Below are 27,653 nucleotides of genomic sequence, written 5' to 3'. Positions count from 1 at the left end.
GGTGTGGGATCCTTACCAGGTGGGACTGACGGAGAACATCGAAAGGGTGCAAAAACGGGGAGGTCGTTTTGTATTATCACGTAATAGGGGAGAGAGTGTGGCAGACATGATACGCGAGTTGGGATGGAAATCATTAAAGCAAAGACGTTTTTCGTCGCGGCGAGATCTACACTCCTGGAAATGGAAAAAAGAACACACTGACACCGGTGTGTCAGACCCACCATACTTGCTCCGGACACTGCGAGAGGGCTGTACAAGCAATGATCACACGCACGGCACAGCGGACACACCAGGAACCGCGGTGTTGGCCGTCGAATGGCGCTAGCTGCGCAGCATTTGTGCACCGCCGCCGTCAGTGTCAGCCAGTTTGCTGTGGCATACGGAGCTCCATCGCAGTCTTTAACACTGGTAGCATGCCGCGACAGCGTGGACGTGAACCGTATGTGCAGTTGACGGACTTTGAGCGAGGGCGTATAGTGGGCATGCGGTAGGCCGGGTGGACGTACCGCCGAATTGCTCAACACGTGGGGCGTGAGGTCTCCACAGTACATCGATGTTGTCGCCAGTGGTCGGCGGAAGGTGCACGTGCCCGTCGACCTGGGACCGGACCGCAGCGACGCACGGATGCACGCCAAGACCGTAGGATCCTACGCAGTGCCGTAGGGGACCGCACCGCCACTTCCCAGCAAATTAGGGACACTGTTGCTCCTGGGGTATCGGCGAGGACCATTCGCAACCGTCTCCATGAAGCTGGGCTACGGTCCCGCACACCGTTAGGCCGTCTTCCGCTCACGCCCCAACATCGTGCAGCCCGCCTCCAGTGGTGTCGCGACAGGCGTGAATGGAGGGACGAATGGAGACGTGTCGTCTTCAGCGATGAGAGTCGCTTCTGCCTTGGTGCCAATGATGGTCGTATGCGTGTTTGGCGCCGTGCAGGTGAGCGCCACAATCAGGACTGCATACGACCGAGGCACACAGGGCCAACACCCGGCATCATGGTGTGGGGAGCGATCTCCTACACTGGCCGTACACCACTGGTGATCGTCGAGGGGACACTGAATAGTGCACGGTACATCCAAACCGTCATCGAACCCATCGTTCTACCATTCCTAGACCGGCAAGGGAACTTGCTGTTCCAACAGGACAATGCACGTCCGCATGTATCCCGTGCCACCCAACGTGCTCTAGAAGGTGTAAGTCAACTACCCTGGCCAGCAAGATCTCCGGATCTGTCCCCCATTGAGCATGTTCGGGACTGGATGAAGCGTCGTCTCACGCGGTCTGCACGTCCAGCACGAACGCTGGTCCAACTGAGGCGCCAGGTGGAAATGGCATGGCAAGCCGTTCCACAGGACTACATCCAGCATCTCTACGATCGTCTCCATGGGAGAATAGCAGCCTGCATTGCTGCGAAAGATGGATATACACTGTACTAGTGCCGACATGACATTGTGCATACTCTGTTGCCTGTGTCTATGTGCCTGTGGTTCTGTCAGTGTGATCATGTGATGTATCTGACCCCAGGAATGTGTCAATAAAGTTTCCCCTTCCTGGGACAATGAATTCACGGTGTTCTTATTTCAATTTCCAGTAGTGTATTTACGAAATTTCAGTCACCAACTTTCTCTTCCGAATGCGAAAATATTTTGTTGAGCCCAACCTACATAGGTAGGAATGATCGTCAAAATAAAATAAGAGAAATCAGAGCTCAAACAGAAAGGTTTAGGTGTTCATTTTTACCGCGCACTGTTCGGGAGTGGAATGGTAGGGAGATAGTACGATTGTAGTTCGATGAACCCTCTGCCAAGCACTTAAATGTGAATTTCAGAGTAGTCATGTAGATGTAGATGTAGTGGCCCATACGTGTCCGAGGACTGGTCTTTTTGCGACCGTGCGTTCTCGTGACCACCACAGTCAACAGTACTGTGCAGTGGCTACATTTCTGCCAAGTCTATGTTAAAAAATATATCGGCTCAACATTTTAACATTCACAACCACGACCTCCCATCCAGTATGGATAAAATCAAAGTTCTGCCAAGTCTTTCTGAAACATCGCAGAAAGAACACCCACCTTCTCGAAGCTCTATTACACGACATCGTTCAGACCGACTGAATTGTTAAAATTGGCGTCTTTGTGGCCTTAAAGGCATTCTAAACTAACATTAACTCACAACGTTCAGCCTCAAAGCTAACTAACACTTACGACTGCTACAACGCGTATTAAAAGCAGATCTGACTCGAGTGCTTATAGCGGCGCTACTGGCACCACTGTTCTGCGATTGGCACGAAATCTGAATAGGTACCATCTTTCAGTTGTAGAAACACGCCTCCCAACTTCCGTTTATGTCTCACAAATCCTTCTTGCTGTTGCGATTTCTTTCCGTCATGGTATCATTAAATCAGAAGAAATAATACACTCCAATGAATTAAAATTGCTACACCAAGAAGAAATGCAGATGATAAACTACCCAGAACACCCACCTCTGGCCGTAATAACGGCATTGATTCGCCTGGGCATTGAGTCAAACAGAGCTTGGATGGCATGTAGAGGTACAGCTGCCCATACAGCTTCAACACGATACCACAGTTCATCAAGAGTAGTGATTGGCGTATTCTGACGAGGCTGTTGTTCGGCCACTATTGACCAGACGTTTTCAGTTGGTGAGAGACCTGGAGAATGTGCTGGCCAGGGAAGCAGTCGCACATTTTCTGTATCCAGAAAGGGCTGTACAGGACCTGCAACATGCGGTCGTGCATTATCCTGCTGAAATGTAGAGTTTCGCAGGGATGAATGGTAGAGCCACGGGTCATAACACATCTGAAATGTAACGTCCACTGTTCAAAGTGCCGTCAGTGCGAACAAGAGGTGACCGAGAAGTGTAACCAATGGCACCCCATACCATCACGCCGGGTGATACGCCAGTATGGCGATGACGAATACATGCTTCCAAAGTGCGTTCACCGCGATGTCGCCAAACATGGATGCAACCATCATGATGCTGTAAACAGAACTTGCACTCATCCGAAAGAATGACGTTTTGCCATTCGTGCACCGAGGTTCGTCGTTGAGTACACCATCGCAGGCGCTCCTGTCTGTGATGCAGCGTCAAGGGTAACAGCAGTCAGGGTCTCCGAGCTGATAGTCCATGCTGCTGCAAACGTCGTCGAACTGTTCGTGCAGATGGTTGTTGTCTTGCAAACGTCCCCATCTGTTGACGCAGGGATCGAGACGTGGCTGCACGATCCGTTACAGCCATGCGGATAAGATGCCTGTCATCTCGACTGCTAGTGATACGAGGCCGTTGGGATCCAGCACGGCGTTCCGTATTACCCTCCTGAACCCACCGATTCCATATTCCGCAAACAGTCATTGGATCTCGACCAACGCGAGCAGCAACGTCGCGATACGATAAACCGCAATCGCGAAAGGCTACAATCCGACCTTTATCAAACTCGGAAACGTGATGGTACGCATTTCTCCTCCTTACACAACAACGTTTCACCAGGCAACGCCGGTCAACTGCTGTTTGTGTATGAGAAATCGGTTGAAACTTTCCTCATGTCAGCACGTTGTAGGTGTCACCACCGGCGCCAACCTTGTGTGAATGCTCTGAAAAGCTAATCATTTGCATTTTACAGCATCTTCTTCCTGACGGTTAAATTTCGCGTCTGTAGCTCGTCATCTTCGTGGTGTAGCAATTTTAATGGCCAGTAGTGTACACTACCTCCATTTCTCGTTGGTCTATCCTTTTGACATACATTTAAGATTTGGCAGTCATACTAATGATGAGCTGGAGGAGTATCTGCTCAGATCGTTTCGGGAACGGCTCGAGTGGTGTTCAGCGGAACCAGGAGCACCTCTGAAGATGTCGAACGCAGCTCCGTCCCAAACGGCAGGAGCGGAAAACTTCCGCGGACCACGACCGTAAAGCCCGGAGGGCCCACCAGTAACTATGTGATCTGTTGTTTATTTCTCTCTTTACTAGTCATATAAGGTGTAAGTCTCGGGCTTTGTCCTGGTTAACTAGATCGTTTCGCCTAGCGGCAGCTCATATTTCTGTCGGTCGATTCGCCGGAAGTGATGCAGCCCCTACAGCATTAAACAAGAGCAAGCAGGCCCACGCTGTGTGCCTACCCCTAGCTGCAGCCACCCGCCTATTGCCGCCGCACACACGGCGCGCGCATTTGCATGTAATTGCGCCCGGAGCCACGCCCCCTCGCGCCTAATTGCACTCGCAGCTTTTGTGGCGCCTGTGGACACGCCGCCCGCACCGCTTCGGTGTACAGCAGGCAGCCTTCTGTGCACTGAGGGGCCAGAGTTCGTTCAGTTATCACGTAACGCTCGAGTTACTTGCATCCGCACCCACTTAATACTCCGATGAGAAATACACTGCGGTGCAAAAATTCATTGGATAGCGATATGCACTTATACACTGGCGGTGGTATCGCGTACACAAGGTATAAAGCTAGCAAGGCATTGGCCGAGTTGTCATTTATCCTCAGGTGCTTCATTTGAAAAGGTGTCAGACGTGATCATAGCCGCACGACGGGAATTAACTATCACTGAACGCAGATTGGTAGATAGAGCTGGCCGCATGGAAAATTCCATTTCGTAAATCGTTGGGTACTAAAATTTTCCGAGATCCACAGTGTCAAGAGCTGCAAGAATACCAAATTTCAGGCGTTACCTCTCACCACGGACAACGCAGAGGCCGACGGGCTTCACTTAGCGAGCAAGAGCAGCGGCGTTCGGGTAGATTTTCGGTACTAATAGACAATAAACACTGCGAAAAATAACCGGAGAAATCAATGTGGGACGTACAATGAACGCAGCCGTTACGACAGTGCACCGAAATTTCGCGTTAATGCATATGGCAGCAGACGGTAGACGTGAGTACCTTTGTTAATAGCACGTCATTGCCTGTAGTGCCTCTCCTAGTCTCGTGACCATACGACTCTGGACGACTGAAAAAGCCGTCGCCTGGTCAGATGAGTCCCTATTTTACACTACTGGCCATTAAAATTGCTACACCACGAACATGACCTGCTACAGAGGCGAAATTTAACCGACAGGAAAAAGATGCTGTGATATGCAAATGATCAGCTTTTCAGAGCATTCACACAAGGTTGGAGACGGTGGCGACACCTACAACGTGCTGACATGAGGAACGTTTCCAACCGATTTCTCATACACAAACAGCAGTTGACCGGCGTTGCCTGGTGAAACGTTGTGTTGCCTCGTGTAAGGAGGAGAAATGCGTACCATCACGTTTCCGACTATGATAAAGGTCGGATTGTAGCCTATCGCCATTGCGGTTTATCGTATCGCGACATTGCTGCTCGCGTTGGTCGAGATCCAATGACTGTTAGCAGAATATGGAATCGGTGGGTTCAGAAGGGTAATACGGAACGCCATGCTGCATCCCAACGGCCTCGTATCACTAGCTGTCGAGATGACAGGCATCTTATCCGCATGGCTGTAACGGATCGGGCAGCCAAGTCTCGATCCCTGAGTCAACAGATAGGGACGTTTGCAAGGCAACAACCATCTGCACGAACAGTTCGACGACGTTTGCAGCAGCATGGACTATCACCAGCTCGGAGACCATGGCTGCGGTTACCCTTGACGGTGCATCACAGACAGGAGCGCCTGCGGTGGTGTACTCGACGACAAACCTGGGTGCACGAATGGCAAAACGTCATTTTTTCGGATGAATCCAGGTCCTGTTTACAGCATCATGATGGTCGCATCCCTGTTTGGCGACATCGCGGTGAACGCGCATTGGAAGCGTGTATTGGTCATCGCCATACTGGCGTATCACCCGGCGTGATGGTATGGGGTGACATTGGTTACACGTCTCGATCACTTCTTGTTCTCATTGACGGCACTTTGAACAGTGGACGTTACATTTCAGATGTGTTACGACCCGTGTCTCTACCCTTCATTCGATCCCTGCGAAACCCTACATTTCAGGAAGATAATGCACGACCGCGTGTTGCAGGTCCTGTACGGGCATTTCTGGATACAGAAAATGTTCGACTACTTCCCTGGCCAGCACATTCTCCAGATCTCTCACCAACTGAAAACGTCTGGTTAATGGTGGCCGAGCAACTGGCTAGTCGCAATACGCCAGTCTTGATGAGCTGTGGTATCGGGGCAGCTGTACTTGTACACGCCATCCAAGCTCTGTTTGACTCAATGCCCAGGCGTATCAGGGCTGTTATTACGGCCAGTGGTGGTTGTTCTGGGTTCTGACTTGTCAGGATCTATGTATCCAAATAGGGTGAAAATGTAATCACATGTCAGTTCTAGTATAATATATTTGTAGAATGAATACCCGTTTATCATCTGCATTTCTTCTTGGTGTAGCAATTTTAATGGCCAGTAGTGTATACACTGCGCCACTTAACCTAAATTATCAACTTAAACTATCCTAAGGACAAACACACACACCCATGGCCGAGGGAGGACTCGAACCTCCGCCGGGACCAGCCGCACAGTCCATGTCTGCAGCGCCTTAGACCGCCTATGACAGCAATCGAACACACCACGATAGTTGTTACCTACGACTACATTATTTCATAACACCTCCTTCGTCTAATGCTTGACTTCTTCAGCGATGGTGACGGTATCTTCCAGCAGGATAAATCTCTGTGTCACAAGAGCATAACTATGCTTCAGTGGTTTGAGGAGTATGATAGAGGAGTCAATCTGATGTCTGATCTAAAGCTGCTGCCGACACCTTTGTGGCGCTATTGAGCGCCAGCTCGCTGCCCACAAACCACCAGCTCGTAAGCCAGTGAAACTGCGTTACCTGTGTAGAGGCATCTGGTGCGACATACCTCCAGAAACCCGGCAGTTACTTGAATCTGTGCCAGGTGGAATCGCCGCTGTAAACATCCCAAGGTAGAACAACACGCTGTTAACCACATGGTCACAATATTTTGAATCATCAGTGAACATCAGCTGATCAAAATCATCCAGGCATAGATACATAGCTCGGTATTGTGCACCAGATGTCATGACGACCGTACCAGCAAGTATAAAATCAGTCAGCAGTAATAGCAGGAGGGATCAGTGACATCGATGGCCATGTACATCTACTCATAAACTCCGCCAGCCACCAAGCGGTGTGTGGCGGAGGGCACTATCCGCGCCAAAGTCATATTTCTCCCTCTCTGTTCCACTCGCGGATCGCGCGAGGCAAAACCGACTGTCTGAACGCCTCAGTACGAGCTCTTATTTCCCTTATCTTTGAATGGTGATCATTGCGCGATTTGAAAGTTGGTGGTAATAATATACGCTCTACATCGTCGTTGAAGATCGGATTTCAGAATTTAGTGAGCAGCCCCTTCTGTTTAGTGAGTCGTCTATCTGAAAGTGTGTCTCACTTCAAACTTTCTAAGAGATTTGTAACGCTCTCGTGATGGCTAAATGTACCAGTCACGAATCTTATCGCTCTTTTTTGGACCTTCTCAATCTCTTGAATGAGACCCAACTGGTAAAGTTCCCATACAGACGAACAGTACTCTAAGACTGGACGAACTAAAGAACTGTAAGCAATTTCCTTTGTTGAAGGACTGCATCGCTTCAGGATTCTACCAATAAACCGCAATCTAGAGTCCGCCTTACCCGTTACTTGTGTAATTTATCGTTCCATCTGAGACCATTTCGAATAGTCACACCCAGACACTTGACGGATGGCTGGCTCTGAGCACGATGCGACTTATCTTCTGAGGTCATCAGTCGCCTAGAACTTAGAACTAATTAGACCTAACTAACCTAAGGACATCACACACATCCATGCCTGAGGCACGATTCGAACCTGCGACCGTAGCGGTCGCTCGGCTCCAGACTGTAGCGCCTAGAACCGCACGGCCACTCCGGCCGGCACTTGACGGATGTTACCGCTTCCAAACACTGGGCATTTGTTTTGTACTGGTACATCAATGGGAATATTCGCTTTGTTATACGCAGTAGGCTACACTTACTAATATAGAGAGATAACTGCCAGTCATTACACCATGCATTTATTTTCTGCAAATCTTCATTGATTTGTTCACAACTTTCGTGTGATACTACTTTCCTGTAGACTACAGCATTATCGGTAAACAGTCTAATACCGCTGTCAATATCATCAACCAGATCGTTTACGTAAATCGTAAAAAGCAGTGGGCCTGTTACGCTGTCCTGGGGCACACCGGAAGTTACGCTTGTTTCTGTTAAAGTCTCCCCATTCAGGACGACATACTGCTCCCTGTCTGTTAGAAAACTTTCTAACCAACCGCATATGTCATCGGATAGACCGTAAGCGCGTATTTTTTGGAGAAAGCGACAGTGCGTAACTGAGTCGAACGCCTTTCGAAAGTCGTGGAATATGGCATCAACCTGGGAGCCGGTATCTAGAGCCTTTGTATATCATGCACAAAGGGGGCCAGCTGTGTCTCACATGACCGCTGTTTCCTAAAACCGTGCTGGTTTCTGCAGATGAGCTTCTCAGAGTCTAGGAAGGTCATTATGTCTGAACACAAAGTATGTTCCATGATTCTACAACAAATCGATGTCAGTGAAATTGGCCGGTAATTATGTGCATCCGATTTTCTACCCTTCTTATAGATTGCTATGACTTGGAACTTTCCGCTGTTCCAATGATCTCTGACAGATGATGGATAAGAATGGCGTTATATTTGTAGCATAGTCAAATCTTATGGGGATACCGTCTCGGCCAGATGCCTTCCTAGCGCCTAAGGATCTTAACTGTTTTAGAATTCCAGATACACTAAACACTGTCCGTCCTTGCGTTTGTTCGATAATTAAAAGGGGGAGTGGTGCTGCAGTCCTCCACCGTAAACAAGTTTTTGAAAGCTAGGTTTAGAATTTCGGCCTTCTGCTTATCATCATCCGAGAAGGTATTGAAGTAATTGTAGCGTTCATAGATTTTACATACGACCAAAATTTTTTCGGGTTATTTTTAGAATCTGCTGATAAAATATTTCTTTCAAATTCGTTAGAAGAATCTCTCATTAACCTTGGAGTAACAGATCCAACAGATACGTGAGGCACATTTCAGCCTTCCTGAAGCTACCCAACTCGGCTGTCGGTGACGTGACTGTGAAATGGAAACGTGAAGGGACAACCTCGACTAAAGCGAGACCCGGCAAACCTTGTGTACTGACGGACACGGTCGACCATTGCAGAGGGTTACTGTAAAAATCACGTGAGATCAGTGGAACGAATCGATTGTGCGTTTTAAAGGTCTCCGCTGCTGCAAATTTTTCCGGGTTGTATGGCCGTGGTCCATGGAACTCTTCAATCCGTGACGCTTCGTCCAAGGTTACGTTGGACATCTTTGGAGGTGTTCCTGGTTGTGCTGAGTCTTGCCGACTGACGAGTCGGACGTCGAAGAGCGGCCTAAATACTGTGGAAATCGGCGTGGTCTGGATTTCACGTGATAGCAGAGATAAACCATGTCAAAGATAAAAAACTTTTACCATCGATTATAGTACGTCAAAGATAAAAACTTCTTATCGATTCTGTAGCGTCACAGTCCATATTACTGAGTTTCATGGCTTCTTCTTTTCTGTTGAAATTACCCCATGTTCATATATTTCGATGGCTTCTCTATATAGCCGTGGATAATAGTTCGTCATAGTACATAAAACTTCAGTTTCCGAAAATTTCACTACGTGATCACCCGATTGAAGAGCATGTTCCGCCACGGCTGATTTGTCTGTTTTCTCTAGTCGGCAAAGACTTTCATGTTCCTTCAACCGTGTATTCACACTTCTCTTTGTAGACCTTACCACATGTACACGGAATCTTGTATACACCACTTGCAGACAGAGGGGGACGTTTATCGTTAACGGAACGAAGTGCTTGACCTATTTTCTTAGTTGGTCTGAAAATAGGTCGAACGTCATGTTTCCTTAGAATCTTGCCTATTTGATCCGTTACTTTTTTATGAAGGGTAGAGAAACCGTGTTCTTCCATCGCTGTATCCTATCGTTGTCCTTAGGCCTCCTGTTAATCGGTCGCAAAACTCTATTTATTTCTTTACTAGAGAACCCATTTTTTCAAAAGACCGCTTTAGATGTTTTAACTCGGCGTCCAAGTGTTCCGGCGTACAAATCCTTCTAGCTCTGTCCACTAGACTTTTAATTACACCTCTTTTCTGTTGTGGATGATGATTAGAAGATGTGCACCGTCGCCTTGGACGAAACGTCAGGGATTGAAGAGTTCCATGGGCCACAGCCATACAACGCGGAAAAATTCTCAGCAGCTGAAACATCCGGTCATGAAAGCCTTTATTGTATTTTAAAGGTCTGCCAGCAGTTCAGCTAGCACAATGACTGTGTGCAGGGATTCGCCGGCCGCGGTGGTCTAGTGGTTCTAGGCGCGCAGTCCGGAACCGCGGGACTGCTACGGTCGCAGGTTCGAATCCTGCCTCGGGCATGGATGTGTGTGATGTCCTTAGGTTAGTTAGATTTAAGTAGTTCTAAGTTCTAGGGGACTGATGACCACAGATGTTAAGTCCCATAGTGCTCAGAGCCATTTGAACCATTTTTTTTTTTTTTGCAGGGATTCGGAAAGGAAAGGGGCAGATTGGTCGAGCAGCCCCTAACCCACACATTCCTGCAGTCACTGACAGGCGACTCCTGAGGTGGTGCAAAGAGCGACCCCATTGGACAGTGGATGACTGGAAACGAGGAATTTGCAGTGATGAATCACGCTCCACAATGTGGTAATCCGATGTAAGAGTTATGGTTTGGCAAATGCGTGGATATCATTACCTGCCATCATGTGTAGTGCCAACAGTGAAGTACAGAGGACGTGGTGCTGTAGCATGGAGCCGTTTTTCGTGGTTTGGGCGTGGGCTCCGTATTGCGTTTGAGGAAACGCTAAATGGGGAAGGATTTGAACACATTTTACTGCAGTATGTACAGCACACAGTAGACGAACAGTCCGGGGACGACGGTTGTTCGCATCAACACCGAAATACACCCTGTCATAAAGCAGCACCTGCGAGCCGATAATTCGCTGACAGTTTCTTTTCGATATTTTCTCGTCAGTCTTCTGACTGGTTCGATGCGGCCCGTCACGACTTCCGCTGCTGTGCAAGCCTTTTCATTTCAGAGTAGCACCCGCAGCTTAAGTCTTCAATTATTTGCTGGATGTATCCCAATCTTCGACTTCCTATACAAATTTTGCTCTTTACAGCTCCGTCTAATACCATGGAAATTATCCCCCTGAGTCTTAGTAGACGTCTCATCATCCCTATGAAGCTGGTATCTGTACAGATATCATTGGTGATCTTGCAGCTCTAGAAGAATGAAATTATAATGAAATCTAGACCTTTAGCTGCTTACAGGCGTTGATAAATATCAACAGGGACAGTTGAAAAACGTGTGCTCCGACCGGGACTCGAACCCGGGACCTCCTGCTTACATGGCAGACGCTCTATCTTTTTTCTTTTTTTAAAAAAAAAATCTCACTTTGTTCGCTGTCGTTCTTAGCATCTGCTCGGGGTGAACGTCGTAAGAGGCCCATTTGTAAGTTCGTCGTTGATCGATTAACTCAGTTTTTTTTTTTTTTTTTTATTATTACAGAGGGCAGCTAACCCCTCCATCCGACGATAATGCGATTGCAGGGACTTATCTCTGGCACGCTCCCCGTGAGACTCACACTTTCCAACTCTCTGTCCACACACTACTACATTTGTAGTGCCCCTGCCTACCATAATCATTACTAGCGGCAGTCAAGCTAAAGGTCTAGATTTCATTATAATTCCACCATCCCAACCTTTCTTCTCGTTAGCGTTTGCCACATATTCCCTTTCCTTGCCTACTCTGCGAAGAACCTCCTCATTCCCTACCTTATCGGTCGACCTAATTTTCGAATGTCTTCTGTAGCACCACATCTCAAACGGGGGCCTTTTCTCTTCCGTTCCGGTTGTCCAACAGTCCATGTTTCACTGCCATACAACGCTGCGCTCCAGACACATATCATCAGAAATTTCTTCATCAAATTAAAAACTACACTCCTGGAAATTGAAATAAGAACACCGTGAATTCATTGTCCCAGGAAGGGGTAACTTTATTGACACATTCCTGGGGTCAGATACATCACATGATCACACTGACAGAACCACAGGCACATAGACACAGGCAACAGAGCATGCACAATGTCGGCACTAGTACAGTGTATATCCACCTTTCGCAGCAATGCAGGCTGCTATTCTCCCATGGAGACGATCGTAGAGCTGCTGGCTGTAGTCCTGTGAAACGGCTTGCCATGCCATTTCCACCTGGCGCCTCAGTTGGACCAGCGTTCGTGCTGGACGTGCAGACCGCGTGAGACGACGCTTCATCCAGTCCCAAACATGCTCAATGGGGGACAGATCGGGAGATCTTGCTGGCCAGGGTAGTTGACTTACACCTTCTAGAGCACGTTGGGTGGCACGGGATACATGCGGACGTGCATTGTCCTGTTGGAACAGCAAGTTCCCTTGCCGGTATAGGAATGGTAGAACGATGGGTTCGATGACGGTTTGGATGTACCGTGCACTATTCAGTGTCCCCTCGACGATCACCAGTGGTGTACGGCCAGCGTAGGAGATCGCTCCCCACACCATGATGCCGGGTGTCGGCCCTGTGTGCATCGGTCGTATGCAGTCCTGATTGTGGCGCTCACCTGCACGGCGCCAAACACGCATACGACCATCTTTGGCACCAAGGCAGAAGCGACTCTCATCGCTGAAGACGACACGTCTCCATTCGTCCCTCCATTCACGCCTGTCGCGACACCACTGGAGGCGGGCTGCACGATGTTGGGGCGTGAGCGGAAGACGGCCTAACGGTGTGCGGGACCGTAGCCCAGCTTCATGGAGACGGTTGCGAATGGTCCTCGCCGATACCCCAGGAACAACAGTGTCCCTAATTTGCTGGGAAGTGGCGGTGCGGTCCCCTACGGCACTGCGTAGGATCCTACGGTCTTGGCGTGCATCCGTGCGTCGCTGCGGTCCGGTCCCAGGTCGACGGGCACGTGCACCTTCCGCCGACCACTGGCGACAACATCGATGTACTGTGGAGACCTCACGCCCCACGTGTTGAGCAATTCGGCGGTACGTCCACCCGGCCTCCCGCATGCCCACTATACGCCGTCGCTCAAAGTCCGTCAACTGCACATACGGTTCACGTCCACGCTGTCGCGGCATGCTACCAGTGTTAAAGACTGCGATGGAGCTCCGTATGCCACGGCAAACTGGCTGACACTGACGGCAGCGGTGCACAAATGCTGCGCAGCTAGCGCCATTCGACGGCCAACACCGCGGTTCCTGGTGTGTCCGCTGTGCCGTGCGTGTGATCATTGCTTGTACAGCCCTCTCGCAGTGTCCGGAGGAAGTATGGTGGGTCTGACACACCGGTGTCAATGTGTTCTTTTTTCCATTTCCAGGAGTGTATGTTTGGGAACAGTCGACTTCTATTGGCCAGGAATGCCCCTTTTGCCAGCGCTAGTCCACTTTTTAAGTCGTCCTTGCTCCGTCCGGGATGGGTTATTTTGCTGCCTACGTAGCAGAATTGTTTAACTTTGTGATCACCAGATATAAGTTTCCCCTTGTTCTCGTTTCTGCTACTTCTCATACTTTCGTCCTTCCTCAGTTTACTCGCATTCTCTACTCATTAGACTGTAATTTTTCTTCGCTTTCACTGAGGATAGCAACGTCATCAGCGAATCTTATCGTTGATATCCTTTCACCCTGAATTTCAGTTCTGCTCTTGAAACTTTGTTTTATTTCCCTCATTGCTTCTTCGACGCATAGTTTGAACGCCAATGGGTGAAAGGCTACACACCTGTCTTACACCATTTTTCATCCGTACACCTCGTTCTTGGTCTCCCACTCTTATTATTCCCTCTATGCTTTTGTACAGATAGTATATTACCTGTCTTTCTCTATAGATTACCCTATTTTCGTCAAGATATCGAACATCTTGCACCATTTAAAATTCTCGTACGCTTTTTCTGGATCGACAAATCCTATGAACATGTCTTTTCTTCAGCCTTGCTGCGATTATCAAGCGCCACCTCAGAGCTGCCTCTCTGGTGCCTGTTCCTTTCATAAAGCAAAACTCATCGTCGGTTAACAGATCCTCTGTTTTTCTCTCCATTCTCCTGTACCTTGTTCTTCTGGACCGTAACGTTCCTAAAATAAACTGGCATGCCCTGAGTGCCGACATGAACCTCCTGGATGAGTCAGAACGTATTCGCACCAGATCCCAGCCACCAGCATGGTTGCCTCCTCTGGTTTCGGCTGTTGAGGAAGAGTGGGCTGACTTCCCTCCAAAGTGGTTCATCCAGCTCAGTAAAACTGTCCCCCGCAGAGGTGAAGCTGCCATAAGGGCGCTGGTTGGACCAACCCCATACCAAATACCGGATACTTTTGATCCAACAGAGTTCTCAGAATGAGATTTTTCACTCTGCAGAGGAGTGTGCGCTGATATGAAACTTCCTGGCAGATAAAAACTGTGTGCCGGACCGAGACTCGAGCTGGTGACCTTAGCCTTTTGCGAGCAAGTGCTCTACCATCTGAGCTACCCAAGCACGACTCACGCCCCGTCTTCACAGTTTTACTTCTGCCAGTACCTCGTCTCCTACCTTTCAAACTTTACAGAAGCTCTCCTACGAACCTAGCAGGACTAGCACTCCTGGAAGAAAGGATATTGCGGAGACATGGCTTAGCCACAACCTGGGGGATGTTTCCAGAATGAGGTTTTCACTCTGCAGCGGAGTGTGCGCTGATATGAAACTTCCTGGCAGATTAAAACTGTGTGCCGGATCGAGACTCGAACTCGGGACCTTTGCCATTCGCTGTCAAGTGCTCTACCATCTGAGATACCCAAGCACGACTCACGCTCCGTCCTCACAGCTTTAATTCCGCCAGTACCTCATCTCCTACTTTCCAAACTTCACAGAAGCTCTTCGACGAACCTTGCAGAACCAGCACTCCTGAAAGAAACGATATCGCGGAGACATGGCTTAGCCACAGCCTGGGGGATGTTTCCAGAATGAGATTTTCACTCTGCAGCGGAGTGTGCGCTGATATGAAACTTCCTGGCAGATTAAAACTGTGTGCCGGATCGAGACTCGAACTCGGGACCTTTGCCATTCGCTGTCAAGTGCTCTACCGTCTGAGATACCCAAGCACGACTCCCGCTCCGTCCTCACAGCTTTAATTCCGCCAGTACCTCATCTCCTACCTTCCAAACTTCACAGAAGCTCTCCTGCGAACCTTGCAGAACTAACATTCCTGGAAGAAAGGATACTGCAGAGACACGGTTTAGCCACAGCCTGGGGGATATCAGCGAACATTCCGCTGCAGAGTGAAAATCTCATTCTGGAAACTTCCCCCAGACTATGGCTACGCCATCTGTCCGCAATATCTTTCCTTCCAGGAGTGCTAGTTCTGCAAGGTTTGCAGGAGAGCTTCTGTGAAGTTTGGAAAGTAGGAGATGAGGTACTGGCGGAATTAAAGCTGTAAGGATGGGGCGTGAGTCGTGTTTGGGTAGCTCAGATGTTAGAGCACTTGGCCGCGAAAGGCAAAGGTCCCGAGTTCGAGTATCGGTCAGGCACACAGTTTTAATCTGCCAGGAAGTTTCCTAAATAGCGTTCCGTTCCATTACAAGCCTCACACGTGAAGTGGACCTGCGGAGGCAGCACGCTTGGTCGAGAAAGGACAAATCTTCCGAGTGATGCTCGATTTTGATTTTTTTGCCAAAGCAGTGGCAGGCAGCCCTGGAGTGGGGCCGGACGGCCGCCGCCTCGTCGGCGCGGCCCCCCGCGGGGACGTATCGGGCGCGCCTCGACAATCAGCGAGCACAATGGCGCCGCCAGATGAGCGCGTGCCACGCCGCCACATCGACCGGCGCGGCGTCCACTGGCGTCGCGGCGCCCGGCGTCGGCAGGCTACTCGGCCGACCTCCACAGGTAGCACCCGGCGCGGCCTAGCGTAGCTCCGACGGTGCAGCAGCTCGCAACACGGTCAAACTACACGTCGAAACGGTGCGTCGGCCCGGGACTCGAAGAGACCTAAAACCGTCCTTACCCGGAACACGTTGCTCATCACAAAGCCCGTCACACATCTACACCTACATCTACGTCCATACTCCGCAAGCCACCTGACGGTGTGTGGCGGAGGGTACTTTGAGTACCTCTGCCGGCCAGAGTGGCCGTGCGGTTCTAGGTGCTGCAGTCTGGAGCCGAGTGACCGCTACGGTCGCAGGTTCGAATCCTGCGTCGGTCATTGATGTGTGTGATGTCCTTAGATTTGTTAGGTTTAATTAGTTCTAAGTTCTAGGCGACTGATGACCTCAGAAGTTAAGTCCCATAGTGCTCACAAGGGAACCTCCCCATCGCACCCCCCTCAGATTTAGTTATAAGTTGGCACAGTGGATAGGCCTTGAAAAACTGAACACAGATCAATCGAGAAAACAGGAAGAAGTAGTGTGGGACTATGAAAAAAATAAGCAAAATATACAAACTGAGTAGTCGATGTGCAAGATAGGCAACATAAAGGATAGCGTGAGCTCGGGAACGCCGTTGTCCCGTGGTTAGCGTGAGCAGCTGCGGAAGGAAAGGTCCTTGGTTCAAGTCTCCCTCGGACGAAAAGTTTAATTTTTTATTTTCAGACAATTATCAAACTTCAGGCACTCACACATAATCAACTTCGCTCTCCAAAATTCCAGGACATGTTCAGATTTGCTTGGACATATGCAGGATTTAACGGTCTACACACGGAAAAAATTGAAAACGTTAGAAACATATGTTTGGACAGAGCACAGGGAAAACTGTACGACTGTGAAACTGTTGCATTCATTTGTTGCAGTTTTTTGGGAGCGATTATCACATCCACAAGAAAACCTAAATCGGGAAAGGTAGAAAAATCTTTTTACCCATTCGCCAAGTGTACAAGTTAGGTGGGTCGACAACATATTCCTATCATGTGACGCACATGCCGTCACCAGTGTCGTATAGAATATAACAGACGTGTTTTCCTGTGGAGGAATCGGTTGATCTTGCGATCAGATTTTTCGGTTCCCATTGGAGAGGCACGTCCTTTCGTCTACTAATCGCACGGTTTTCCGGTGCGGTCGCAAAACACAGACACTAAACTTATTACAGTGAACAGAGACGTCAATGAACGAACGGACACATCATAACTTTGCGAAAAAAGAGAACGTAACCTTTTCACTGGAGGGAAGACTTGAACCAAGGACCTCTCCGTTCCGCAGCTGCTCACGCTAACCACGGGACCACGGCGCTCCTGAGCTCATATTATCCTTGATGTTGCCTCTTGCCCATGGACTACTCAGTTTGTATATTTTGCTTATTTTTTTCATATTCCCACACTACTTCTTCCTGTTTTCTCGATTGATCTGTGTTCAGTTTTTCAAGGCCTATCCACTGTGCCAACTTATAACTAAATCTGAGGGGGGTGCGATGGGGAGGTTCCCTTGTCAGAGCCATTTGAACCATTTGAGTACCTCTATCGGTTCTCCCTCCTATTCCAGTCTCGTATTGTACATGAAAGAAAGATTGTCGGTATGCCTCTGTGTGGGCTCTAATTTCTCTGATTTTATCCTCATGGTCTCTTCGCGAGATATACGTAGAAGGGAGCAATATACTGCTTGACTCCTCAGTGAAGGTATGTTCTCGAAACTTCATCAAAAGCCCGTACCGAGCTACTGAGCGTCTCTCCTGCAGAGTCTTCCACTGGAGTTTATCTATCATCTCCGTAACGCTTTCGTGATTACTAAATGATCCTGTAACGAAGCGCACTGCTCTCCGTTGGATCTTCTCTATCTCTTGTATCAACCCTATCTGTTACGGATCGCACACTGGTGAGCAATAGTCAAGCTGTGGGCGAACAAGTGTACTGTAACATACTTGCCGGCCGAGGTGGCCGAGCGGTTCTAGGCGCTACAGTCTGGAATAGCGCGACCGTTCCTCGGGCATGGATGCGTGTGATGTCCTTAGGTTAGTTAGGTTTAAGTAGTTCTAAGTTCTAGGGGACTGATGACCTCAGAATTTAAGTTCCATAGTGCTCAGAGCCATTTGAACCATTTTGTAACCTACTTCCTTTGTTTTCGGATTGCATTTCCTTAGCATTCTTCCAATGAATCTCAGTCTGGCATCTGCTTTACCGACGATCAACTTTATATAATCATTCCACTTTAAATCACTCCTAATGCCTACTCCCAGATAATTTATGGAATTAACTGCTTCCAGTTGCTGACCTGCTATAATGTGGCTAAATGATAAAGGATCTTCCTTTCTATGTATTCGCAGCACATTACACTCGTCTACATTGAGTTTCAATTGCCATTCCCTACACCATGCGTCAATTTGTTGCAGATCCTCCTGCATTTCAGTACAATTTTCCATTGTTACAAAAAAAAGCACTCCGACTTCAGGCCACGAGTGGCCTACCGGGACCATCCGACTGCCGTGTCATCCTCAGTGGAGGATGCGGATAGAAGGGGTCTGGTGTCAGCACACCTCTCTCACGGCCGTTATGATGGTATTCTTGACCGAAGCCGCTACTATTCGGTCGAGTAGCTCCTCAATTGGTATCACGAGGCTGAGTGCACCCCGATAACTGGCAACAGCGCGTGGCGGCCTGGATGGTCACCCATCCAAGTGCCGACCACGCTCGACAGCGCTTAACTTCGGTGATCTCACGGGAACCGGTGTATCCACTGCGGCAAGGCCGTTGCCCATTGTTACAACCTCTCCATATACTACAGCATTATCCACAAAAGCCTCAGTGAACTTCCGATGTTATCCACAAGGTCATTTTTGTATATTGTGAATAGCAACGGTCCTACAACACTCTCCTGCGGCACATCTGAAATCACTCTTACTTCGGAGGACTTCTCTCCATTGAGAATGACATGCTGCGTTCTGTTATCTAGGAACTCTTCAACTCACTCACACAGTTGGTCTGATAGTCCATATGCTCTGTTCATTAAACGACTGTGGGGAACTGTATCGAACGCCTTGCGGAAGTCAAGAAACACGGCATCTACCTGGGAACCCGTGTCTATGGCCCTCTGAGTCTCGTGGACATGTGGTGTCCGTCACGGTTGCTGCACACTCTGAAACGATCAGACGCTCAGCTTCCTCCAGCGGCAGTTTTCGGCCGCATCTGGCGACTAAAAAACACATTCGTTTACGAAAATGAACACTCGTAAAATATCTGCGCGATAGTCGAAGAAAGGCAGAGAAAATAGCGAAGAACATCCTGGACTCGTCGATCGCTTGAAAAGCGAGTTGCTATTAGCGAAACACTGCATAACTATCTCACAAGGGGAGACCACGACGCTTGGATCACGGATTTACTTCAAACGTTTACACCTTTACTAGTTCATTAAAAAAGGAAAACACGATCTGTTGATGGTATTGACAGCGGCCTTAGACTGTTTGCCGATGATGCTGTAGTCTACAGGAAAGTAGTATCACACGAAAGTTGTGAACAAATCAATGAGGATTTGCAGAAAATAAATGCGTGGTATAATGACTGGCAGTTATCTCTCAGTATTCCTAAGTGTAGCCTACTGCGTATAACAAGGCGAAAATCCCCATTAATGTATGAGTACAAAATAAATGGTCAGTCTTTGCAAGCGGTAACATCAGTCAAGTATCTGGGTGTCACTATTCGAAATGATCAGATTACACAAGTAACGGGTAAAGCGAACTCTAGGTTGCGGTTTATTGGTAGAATCCTGAAGCCATGCAGTCCTTCAACAAAGGAAATAGCTTACAATACGCTAGTTCGTCCAGTCTTGGAGTATTGTTCGTCTGTATAGGACCCTTACCAGTTGGGTCTGATTCAAGAGATTGAGAAGAAAAGAAGAGCGGCAAGATTCGTGACTGGTACATTTAGCCATCGCGAGAGCATTACAAATCTCATAGAAAGTTTGAAGTGGGACACACTTGCAGATAGACGACGCGCTAAACAGAAGGGGCCGCTCACTAAATTCCGAAATCAAATCTTCACCGAGGATGTAGAGCATATATTATTACCACCAACTTTCAAATCGCGTAATGATCATCATTCAAAGATAAGGGAAATAAGAGCTCGTACTGATGCGCTCAGACAGTCGTTTTTGCCTCGCTCGATCCGCGAGTGGAACAGAGGGAGGTAAATATGACTTTAGCGCGAATTGTGCCCTCCGCCACACACCGCTTGGTGACTAGCGGAGTATATATGTAGATATGTAGATATGTGCAAGTACACTGAAGAGCCAAAGAAACTGGTACACCTACCCATTATTGTGTAGGGTCCTAGCGAGCAAGCAGATGTGCCGCAACACGACGTGGCATGGACTCGATTAATGTCTGAAATATTGTTGGAGTGTTGGAGGGAAGTGACACCATGAATCCTGCAGTGCTGTCCATAAATCCGCAAAGACTACGTGGGGGTGGACATCTCGTCTGAACAGTGCGTTGCAAGACATCCCGGATATGCTCAATAATGTTCATGTCTAGGGAGACTAGTGGCCAGCGGAAGTGTTTAAACTCAGAAGAGTGTTCCTGCAGCCACTCTGCAGCAATTCTGAGCGCGGGGGGTGTCGCATTGTCCTGCTGGAATTTCCCAACTCCATCGGAGTGCACAATGGACATGAAAAAATGCAGGAGATCAGACAGAGTGCTTACGTACGCGTCACCTGTCAGAGTCGTATCTAGACGTATCATTGGTTGCATATCACCCCAACTGGACACGTCCCACACCATTACAGAGCCTCCACCACATGGAACAGTCCCTTGCCAACATGCAGGTTCCATGGATTCATGAGATTGTCTTCGTACCCTTATACGTCCATCCGCTCGATACAATTTGTAAAGAGACTCGTCCGACCAGACAACATCTTTCCAGTCATCAACAGTCCAATGTCGGTGTGGACGGTCCCGGGCGAGTTGTATAGCTTTGCGTCGTGCAGTCATCAAGGGTACCCCCCCGAAAGCCGATATAGATTATGTTCCGTTGAATGGTTCGCACCCAGACACTTGTTGATGGCCCAGCATTGAAACCTGCAACAATCTGCGGAAGGGTTGCACTTCTGTCATGTTGAACGATTCTCTTCAGTCGTCGTTGGCCTCGATCGTGCAGGAATTTTTTCCGGCCGCAGCGATGTCGGAGATTTGATATTTTACCGGATTCCTGATATTCACGGTACCCTTGTGAAATGGTTGTACGGGAAAATCCGCACTTCATCGCTGCCTCGGAGATGCTGTGTCCAATCGCTCGTGCACCGACTACAACGCTACGTTCATACTCACATAAATCTTCATAATCTGTCATTGTAGCAGCGGTAACCAATATAACAACTGCGCCAGACACTTGTTGTCTTATATAGTCGTTGCCGACCGCAGCGCCGTATTCTGTTTTCAACTCTCTGTATTTGAATACGCATGCCTATACCAGTATCTTTGGCGCTTCAGCGTAGTAAGGTGCACCCCTCTGGCAATTCGAAGAAAATCGCTAAAGAAGCTTTACGCATCTATTATATTCCTCATACATTTGAGAGGAGTCATTGTGATGAAATGGTTAGCGTCAGCGCTTCATAAGAGGGTGGTGGATGAGGCGACGGTTCGAAACCTACCAACGTTTACTTTTTAATTTATACTGTTTTCTTCACTTGTCACATTATTTAACATATATGACATTTGAGACGCAATACAGGGTGTATCAAAAGAATCATTCGAACTGGCACGTCTAAATTTCTGAAAGTACACTACTGGCCATTAAAATTGCTACACCACGAAGATGACGTTTTACAGCCGCGAAATTTAACCGACAGGAAGAAGAAGTTGTGATATGCAAATGATTAGCTTTCCAGAGCATTTACACAAGATCGGCGCCGGTGGCGACACCTACACCGTGCTGACATGAGGAAAGTTTCCAACCGATTTATCATACACAAACAGCAGTTGACCGGCGTTGCCTGGTGAAACGTTGTTGTGATGCCTCGTGTAAGGAGGAGAAATGCGTTCCATCACGTTTCCGACTATGATAAAGGTCGGATTGTAGCCTATCGCGATTGCGGTTTATCGTATCGCGACATAGCTGCTCGCGTTGGTCGAGATCCAATGACTGTCAGCAGAATATGGAATCGGTGGGTTCAGGAGGGTAATATGGAACGCCGTGCTGGACTCCAACGGCCTCGTATCACTAGCAGTCGAGATGACAGGCATCTTATCCGTATGGCTGTAACGGATCGTGCAGCCACGTCTCGATTCCTGAGTCAACCGATGGGGACATTTGCAAGACAACAACCATCTGCACTAACAGTTCGATGACGTTTGCAGCAGCATGGACTATCATCAGCTCGGAGACCATGGCTGCGGTTACCCTTGACGCTACATCACAGACAGGAGCGCCTGCAATGGTGTACTCAACGACGAACCTGGGTGCACGAATGGCAAAACGTCATTTTTTCGGATGTATCCAGGTTCTGTTTACATCATCATGATGGTCGCATCCGTGTTTGGCGACATCGCAGTGAATGCACATTGGGAAAGTGTATTCGTCAACGCCAAACTGGTGTATCACCCGGTGTGATGGTAAGGTGTGCCATTGGTTACACGTCTCGGGCACCTCTTGTTCGCAGTGACGGCACTTTGAACAGTGGACGTTACATTTCAGATGTGTTACTACCCGTGGCTCTACCCTTCATTCGATCTCTGCGAAACCCTACATTTCAGCAGCATAATGCACGACCGCATGTTGCAGGTCCTGTACGGGCCTTTCTGGACACAGAAAATGTTCGACTGCTGCTCTGGCCTGCACATTCTCCAGATTTCTCACCAACTGAAACCATCTGGTCAATGGTGGCCGAGTAACTGGCTCGTCACAATACGCCAGTCACTACTCTTGATGATCTGTGATTTGTTGAAGCTGCATGGGCAGCTGTACCTGTACACGCCATCCAAGCTCTGTTTGACTCAATGCCCAGGCGTATCAAGGCCGTTATTACGGCCAGAGGTGGTTGTTCTGGGTACTGATTTCTCACGATCTATGCACCCAAATTGCGTAAAAATGTAATCACATGTCAGTTCTAGTATAATATATTTGTCCAATGAATACCCGTTTATCATCTGCATTTCTTCTTGGTGTAGCAATTTTAATGGCCAGTAGTGTACTTGAGGCTCTAACTACTAAATGTGGTTACAAGTGTTAACCCGGGCTGCACGAGAAGAATTGCACGTTCGACTTTGCACGCAAACAATATTTAGACAACACGACGCGATATTTTATTTTGGTAATTACAGTGTTCAATCTCGCTATGACAACCCTGCGTTCAATAATCCCTGAATCGTTTTTCATGCTCGTTATTAAGTCGCGATTATTTGTTGCTAGGAGGTCAAGTGTGTTTTCACAACCGTTTACTATTCGCGTGTGCTCATGAACTAACTGCTCGGAATAATTTTCAGAAGATGTGAGTAGCATAATTTCGGATTATATTTTATGCATACCTCCGGAATTGCACATGTATTTTCGCCATCATATCGAGGGTAAATTAAAGTCACCACCAACTATTATCGCATGAGTCGGGTACGTGTTTCAAATCAGACTCAAGCTTTCTTTGAACCTTTCAGCAACTGTATCATCTGGATTGGGAGGTCGGTAAAAGGATCCAATCAATATTTTATTCCGGTTGCCAACAATGACCACTGCCCATACTAACTCACAGGAAGTATCTACTTCAATTTCGCGACAAGTTAAACTACTTCTGACAGCAACAAACACGCCACAACCAACCGTGTTTACCCTGTCCTTTCGGAACACCGTTAGGTCCTTCGCAAAAATTTCGGTTGAGCTTATATCCGGCATTAGCCAGCTTTCAGTGCCTGTAACGATTTGAGCATCAGTGCTTTCTATTAGCGTTTGGAGCTCTGGTACTTTCCCAACATAGTTACGACAATTTACAACTGTTATACCAATGGCTCCTGTATCTACATTTTTCCTGTGTTCAACCTGCACCCTTTGTGACTGAAGCACTTCTTGTGTTTTCCCGAGACCCTCTAACCTAAAAAACCGCTCAGTCCACGCCACACAGCCTCTGCTACCCGTGTAGCCGCCTCCTGCGTCTCGTGGACACCTGACCTAGTCAGCGGAACCCGAAACCCAATCACCCTTTGGCGCAGGTCGAGGAATCTGCTGCCTACAAGTTCGCAGAGCCGTCTGAGCCTTTCATTCAGACCCTCAACTCGGCTCTGTACCAGAGGTCTGCAATCGGTCCTGTCGACTATGCTGCAAATGGTCAGCTCTGCTTTCATCTTGCAAACAAGACTGGCAGCCTTTACCACTTCTGTTGGACGCTCGAAACCAGAGAGAAACTCTTCTGATCCACAGTGACACACATCATTGGTACCGACGTGAGCCAACACCTACAGTTGGCTGCACCCTGTGCTCTTCATGGCATCCGGGAGGACCATTTCCACATCTGGAATGACTCCAGCCGTTATGCATACGGAGTGCACATTGGATTTCTTACCCTTCTTGTCAGCCAAGTCCCTAAGGGGCCCCATAACGCGCCCAACTACCAATAATCCCAGCCTCTGTGATTGCCCAGATCTTGCAGGCTGAGTGGTTTCATTTGAAACAGGACAGGCGACAGCATCTGGCTCAACGACAGTGTCAGCCACAGACGGCACCTGGAACCTGTTTGTCAGACAAACCGGGGAGGCCTTACATGCGGCCGCCTGGGAAGTCTTTCGCCGCCTGCTTCGTCCCGGGGCGACCTCCCACTCGACCACCGGTGAGGGGTCAGCCTCAGTGCAAGCAGTAACTGGGTTGGCTACCGGTGAGAACCGATCGGAGGACTCGGACGTGCTGGACGTCCGTTGCATCCCCACGGCCGGCCCACAACAGTGGTGCCCATCCACTGCAGCCTCAAGCTGTGTAATCGAAGCCATCACAGCCTGAAGCTGAGAGCGAAGTGTCACCAACTCAGCTCGCATCCGCACACAAAAATCGCAGTCCCTGTCCATACTAAAGGCCATGGAAAACTAAACTGAGCAGATAAACGGACTATCGGCACGTACTGCGCAACTTTACTATGGACCCTGACGAAAATGCACGAACTGTGTCTAGTAATACGCAGATATTCAAAAACCTATCTACCGAAGCACTCAGGTGAAACTAAATATTTGCCCCTGATGAGGAAATTGTAGATAACGCGACACCTGTGGCTATTAGATATAAAATTTACACCAAAAACACAAGAAACTAAACTATTAAAGCACACAGATGATATAATAAAATTCGCTCCTGGTTAGGAACTCGTAAATGACAAATGCGGTTACTTTCCTGTTGCTGCATCTGTCTCGGTTGGCTACTGCTGACTGATCATCTACGTAAACTGTAACTCTGGCACCAACTCATTGTCCAGCGCTGTAATGAACACACCAGTGCTAACATTTAAGCCAAAGTGTAGCATAAGTTTGACATCTGAAATTTTCTGTTAGCAAAATCTGCCAATAAGAAGACAAAGATCTATACTAGTCGAATATCATTAATCCATAAAATTTTTGTATTTCCTCATCGAACATTTCTTGTCTTGTTTGTACTGGTATGATTACTTTGTTTATTTCTCATTCATCGAGAACAAAGTGTACTTGTCCAGTAGGCTTGCTTACTGCCAGCAATTGTCTACTGTATGGGGATAATGACGTTTCAATTACTTTCGAATCCAGTATTTTCGTATCTCCTGCCTCAAGTTGGTCTTTGTCCACAGGATGCGGTACATAGGAGTGCAGTAGATTTTGTGTAGAACTACCTCCATATTGTATTGGTAGCCCATGATAACTCCAGGTTTGTCTGAAAAGACATCACTGTCTCTTGTTAACAAATTGGGAAGTTTGGTGTGTTGCATTTCACTGAGGCACTGGGTTCAAATGGTTCAAATGGCTCTGAGCACTATGGGACTCAACTGCTGAGGTCATTAGTCCCCTAGAACTTAGAACTAGTTAAACCTAACTAACCTAAGGACATCACACACATCCATGCCCGAGGCAGGATTCGAACCTGCGACCGTAGCGGTCTCGCGGTTCCAGACTGCAGCGCCAGAACCGCGCGGCCACTTCGGCCGGCCGAGGCACTGGGATTGTGTTACTTTGTTATGAATGCGTTTGGACGTACAGGGAGGTCGCTTAAAGCATTTGTTGTTCTGAGGACAAAGTATTCTGTTTTAAAGGTCATGCGGTCATCAATTTTGACATTATTACTGTCGCTGGTTGCTAATGTGCGACGTCTGAGCTTCCATATTACATGAAGTATAAATGATAAGTACATGTTGTATCATTGTAATGTACTATCATCTTTAGCATCTCGAAACTGATATTGTTTTTGTAGTTATTCTGTCCTATGACAGGTCATTTGTTTCAACTGTCTATTACATATTTGTCTAACCACGTATTTGTTATGTTCAGCGCTACAAATTGTAAATTTAGGATACATGTGACCTAAGAAACGGTGTATATTACAGTATGAAATGTCAGAATGTAATTAGCAAATAAAAAAAGGCTGCTTTAAAAGCTGACCGATCTTCCATTTCTACGATTGTAGCATGTAGGTGTAAATGCTTTCTAGAGGGCTCACTGCAGTCGTTGTTGACGATTAAGATGCGTTATCGTACCATCTGGACTACATTTACCAAATTAAAAACATACGTCTCAAACCAGGATCGAACCATTGACCTCCTGCATGCTAACCCAAAAACTATATCCACTGCACCAACTGTACAGCATAAGTAATATGTGCTGACAGAGTTAATTACCATACATGTGGTTACAGTGTTGCCAGATTGACACTCTTTAACGTCCTTTTTCTGTTGGATGTACTCGCCAGACGAAATTGTGGCAGACATTTTTTTATCGCTAGCATGTAAGGAGTCGCGCTGAGAAGCCCGAGTGCGCGAATTTCGCTTCACGGAGACTGTGTAATGATATTGATCACGTCAAAAACTTTTGACGTAACATTGCGCTGGCTGTAAATGTGCAGTCAGTGAACAATAACGACAATATCCTTGGCAGTCTACAGGCTCTGGGCGTATTTGTGTTCGCTGTTCGTTGTCGTCATTGTTGTTGTTGATTCAAGTTGAAAAGTGAGTTCAAAGCAAAACGAAACAGCTTTCTCATTAGAGTCTATTGAATGTTATAAGTCATTGCCGCCACTGTGGTATGAGAACGTAAGTAAACACAACAACAGAAACACACGGTGGAGTCACATTAATGTTACCGCCTCCTATGTTCGACGTCAACGTGCAATAAAAACTCAAACTGTCGGTGGCAACACCAGTAGTGAAGGGTATGTAAAGTGAGTGCAGGGGCACACGGAAAACAATGCAGTCGTCGTAGTGCGGAAACGGAGCGATTTACCTGACGTCCGGAGGGACACGATCATTGGCTTTCGGGCCAAGGGTGGAAACATTTCTAAGTTTGTAGACTGTTCGCGTGCCACCGCGGTTAAAGTGCACTATGCCATCAAAAGTATCCAGACACCCCCAAAAACATACGTTTTCCATATTAGGTGCATTGTGCTGTCACCTACTGTCAAGTACTCCATATCAGCGACCTCAGCAGTCATTAGACA

The 27,653-nt window shown here is 47.9% G+C and overlaps 1 protein-coding gene and 1 pseudogene across 1 annotated transcript in view; one reads left to right on the top strand and one right to left on the bottom strand.

Annotated features, from left to right (window-relative positions):
• The window catches only part of LOC124552323 (zinc finger A20 and AN1 domain-containing stress-associated protein 9-like), a 134,557-nt gene that overhangs the window by 55,357 nt on the left and 51,547 nt on the right, over positions 1-27,653 (top strand). Inside the window, exon 2 of the mRNA XM_047126595.1 lies at positions 15,779-15,982. Within this exon, the coding sequence (XP_046982551.1) occupies positions 15,779-15,982 (204 nt within the window). The remainder of the gene's footprint in view (positions 1-15,778; positions 15,983-27,653) is intronic.
• LOC124552785 lies at positions 18,655-18,772 on the bottom strand (annotated as a pseudogene).

Source organism: Schistocerca americana, chromosome 10 (assembly GCF_021461395.2).
Source record: "Schistocerca americana isolate TAMUIC-IGC-003095 chromosome 10, iqSchAmer2.1, whole genome shotgun sequence".
Taxonomy (NCBI): domain Eukaryota; kingdom Metazoa; phylum Arthropoda; class Insecta; order Orthoptera; family Acrididae; genus Schistocerca; species Schistocerca americana.
This window is presented reverse-complemented; position numbering and strand designations above follow the sequence as displayed.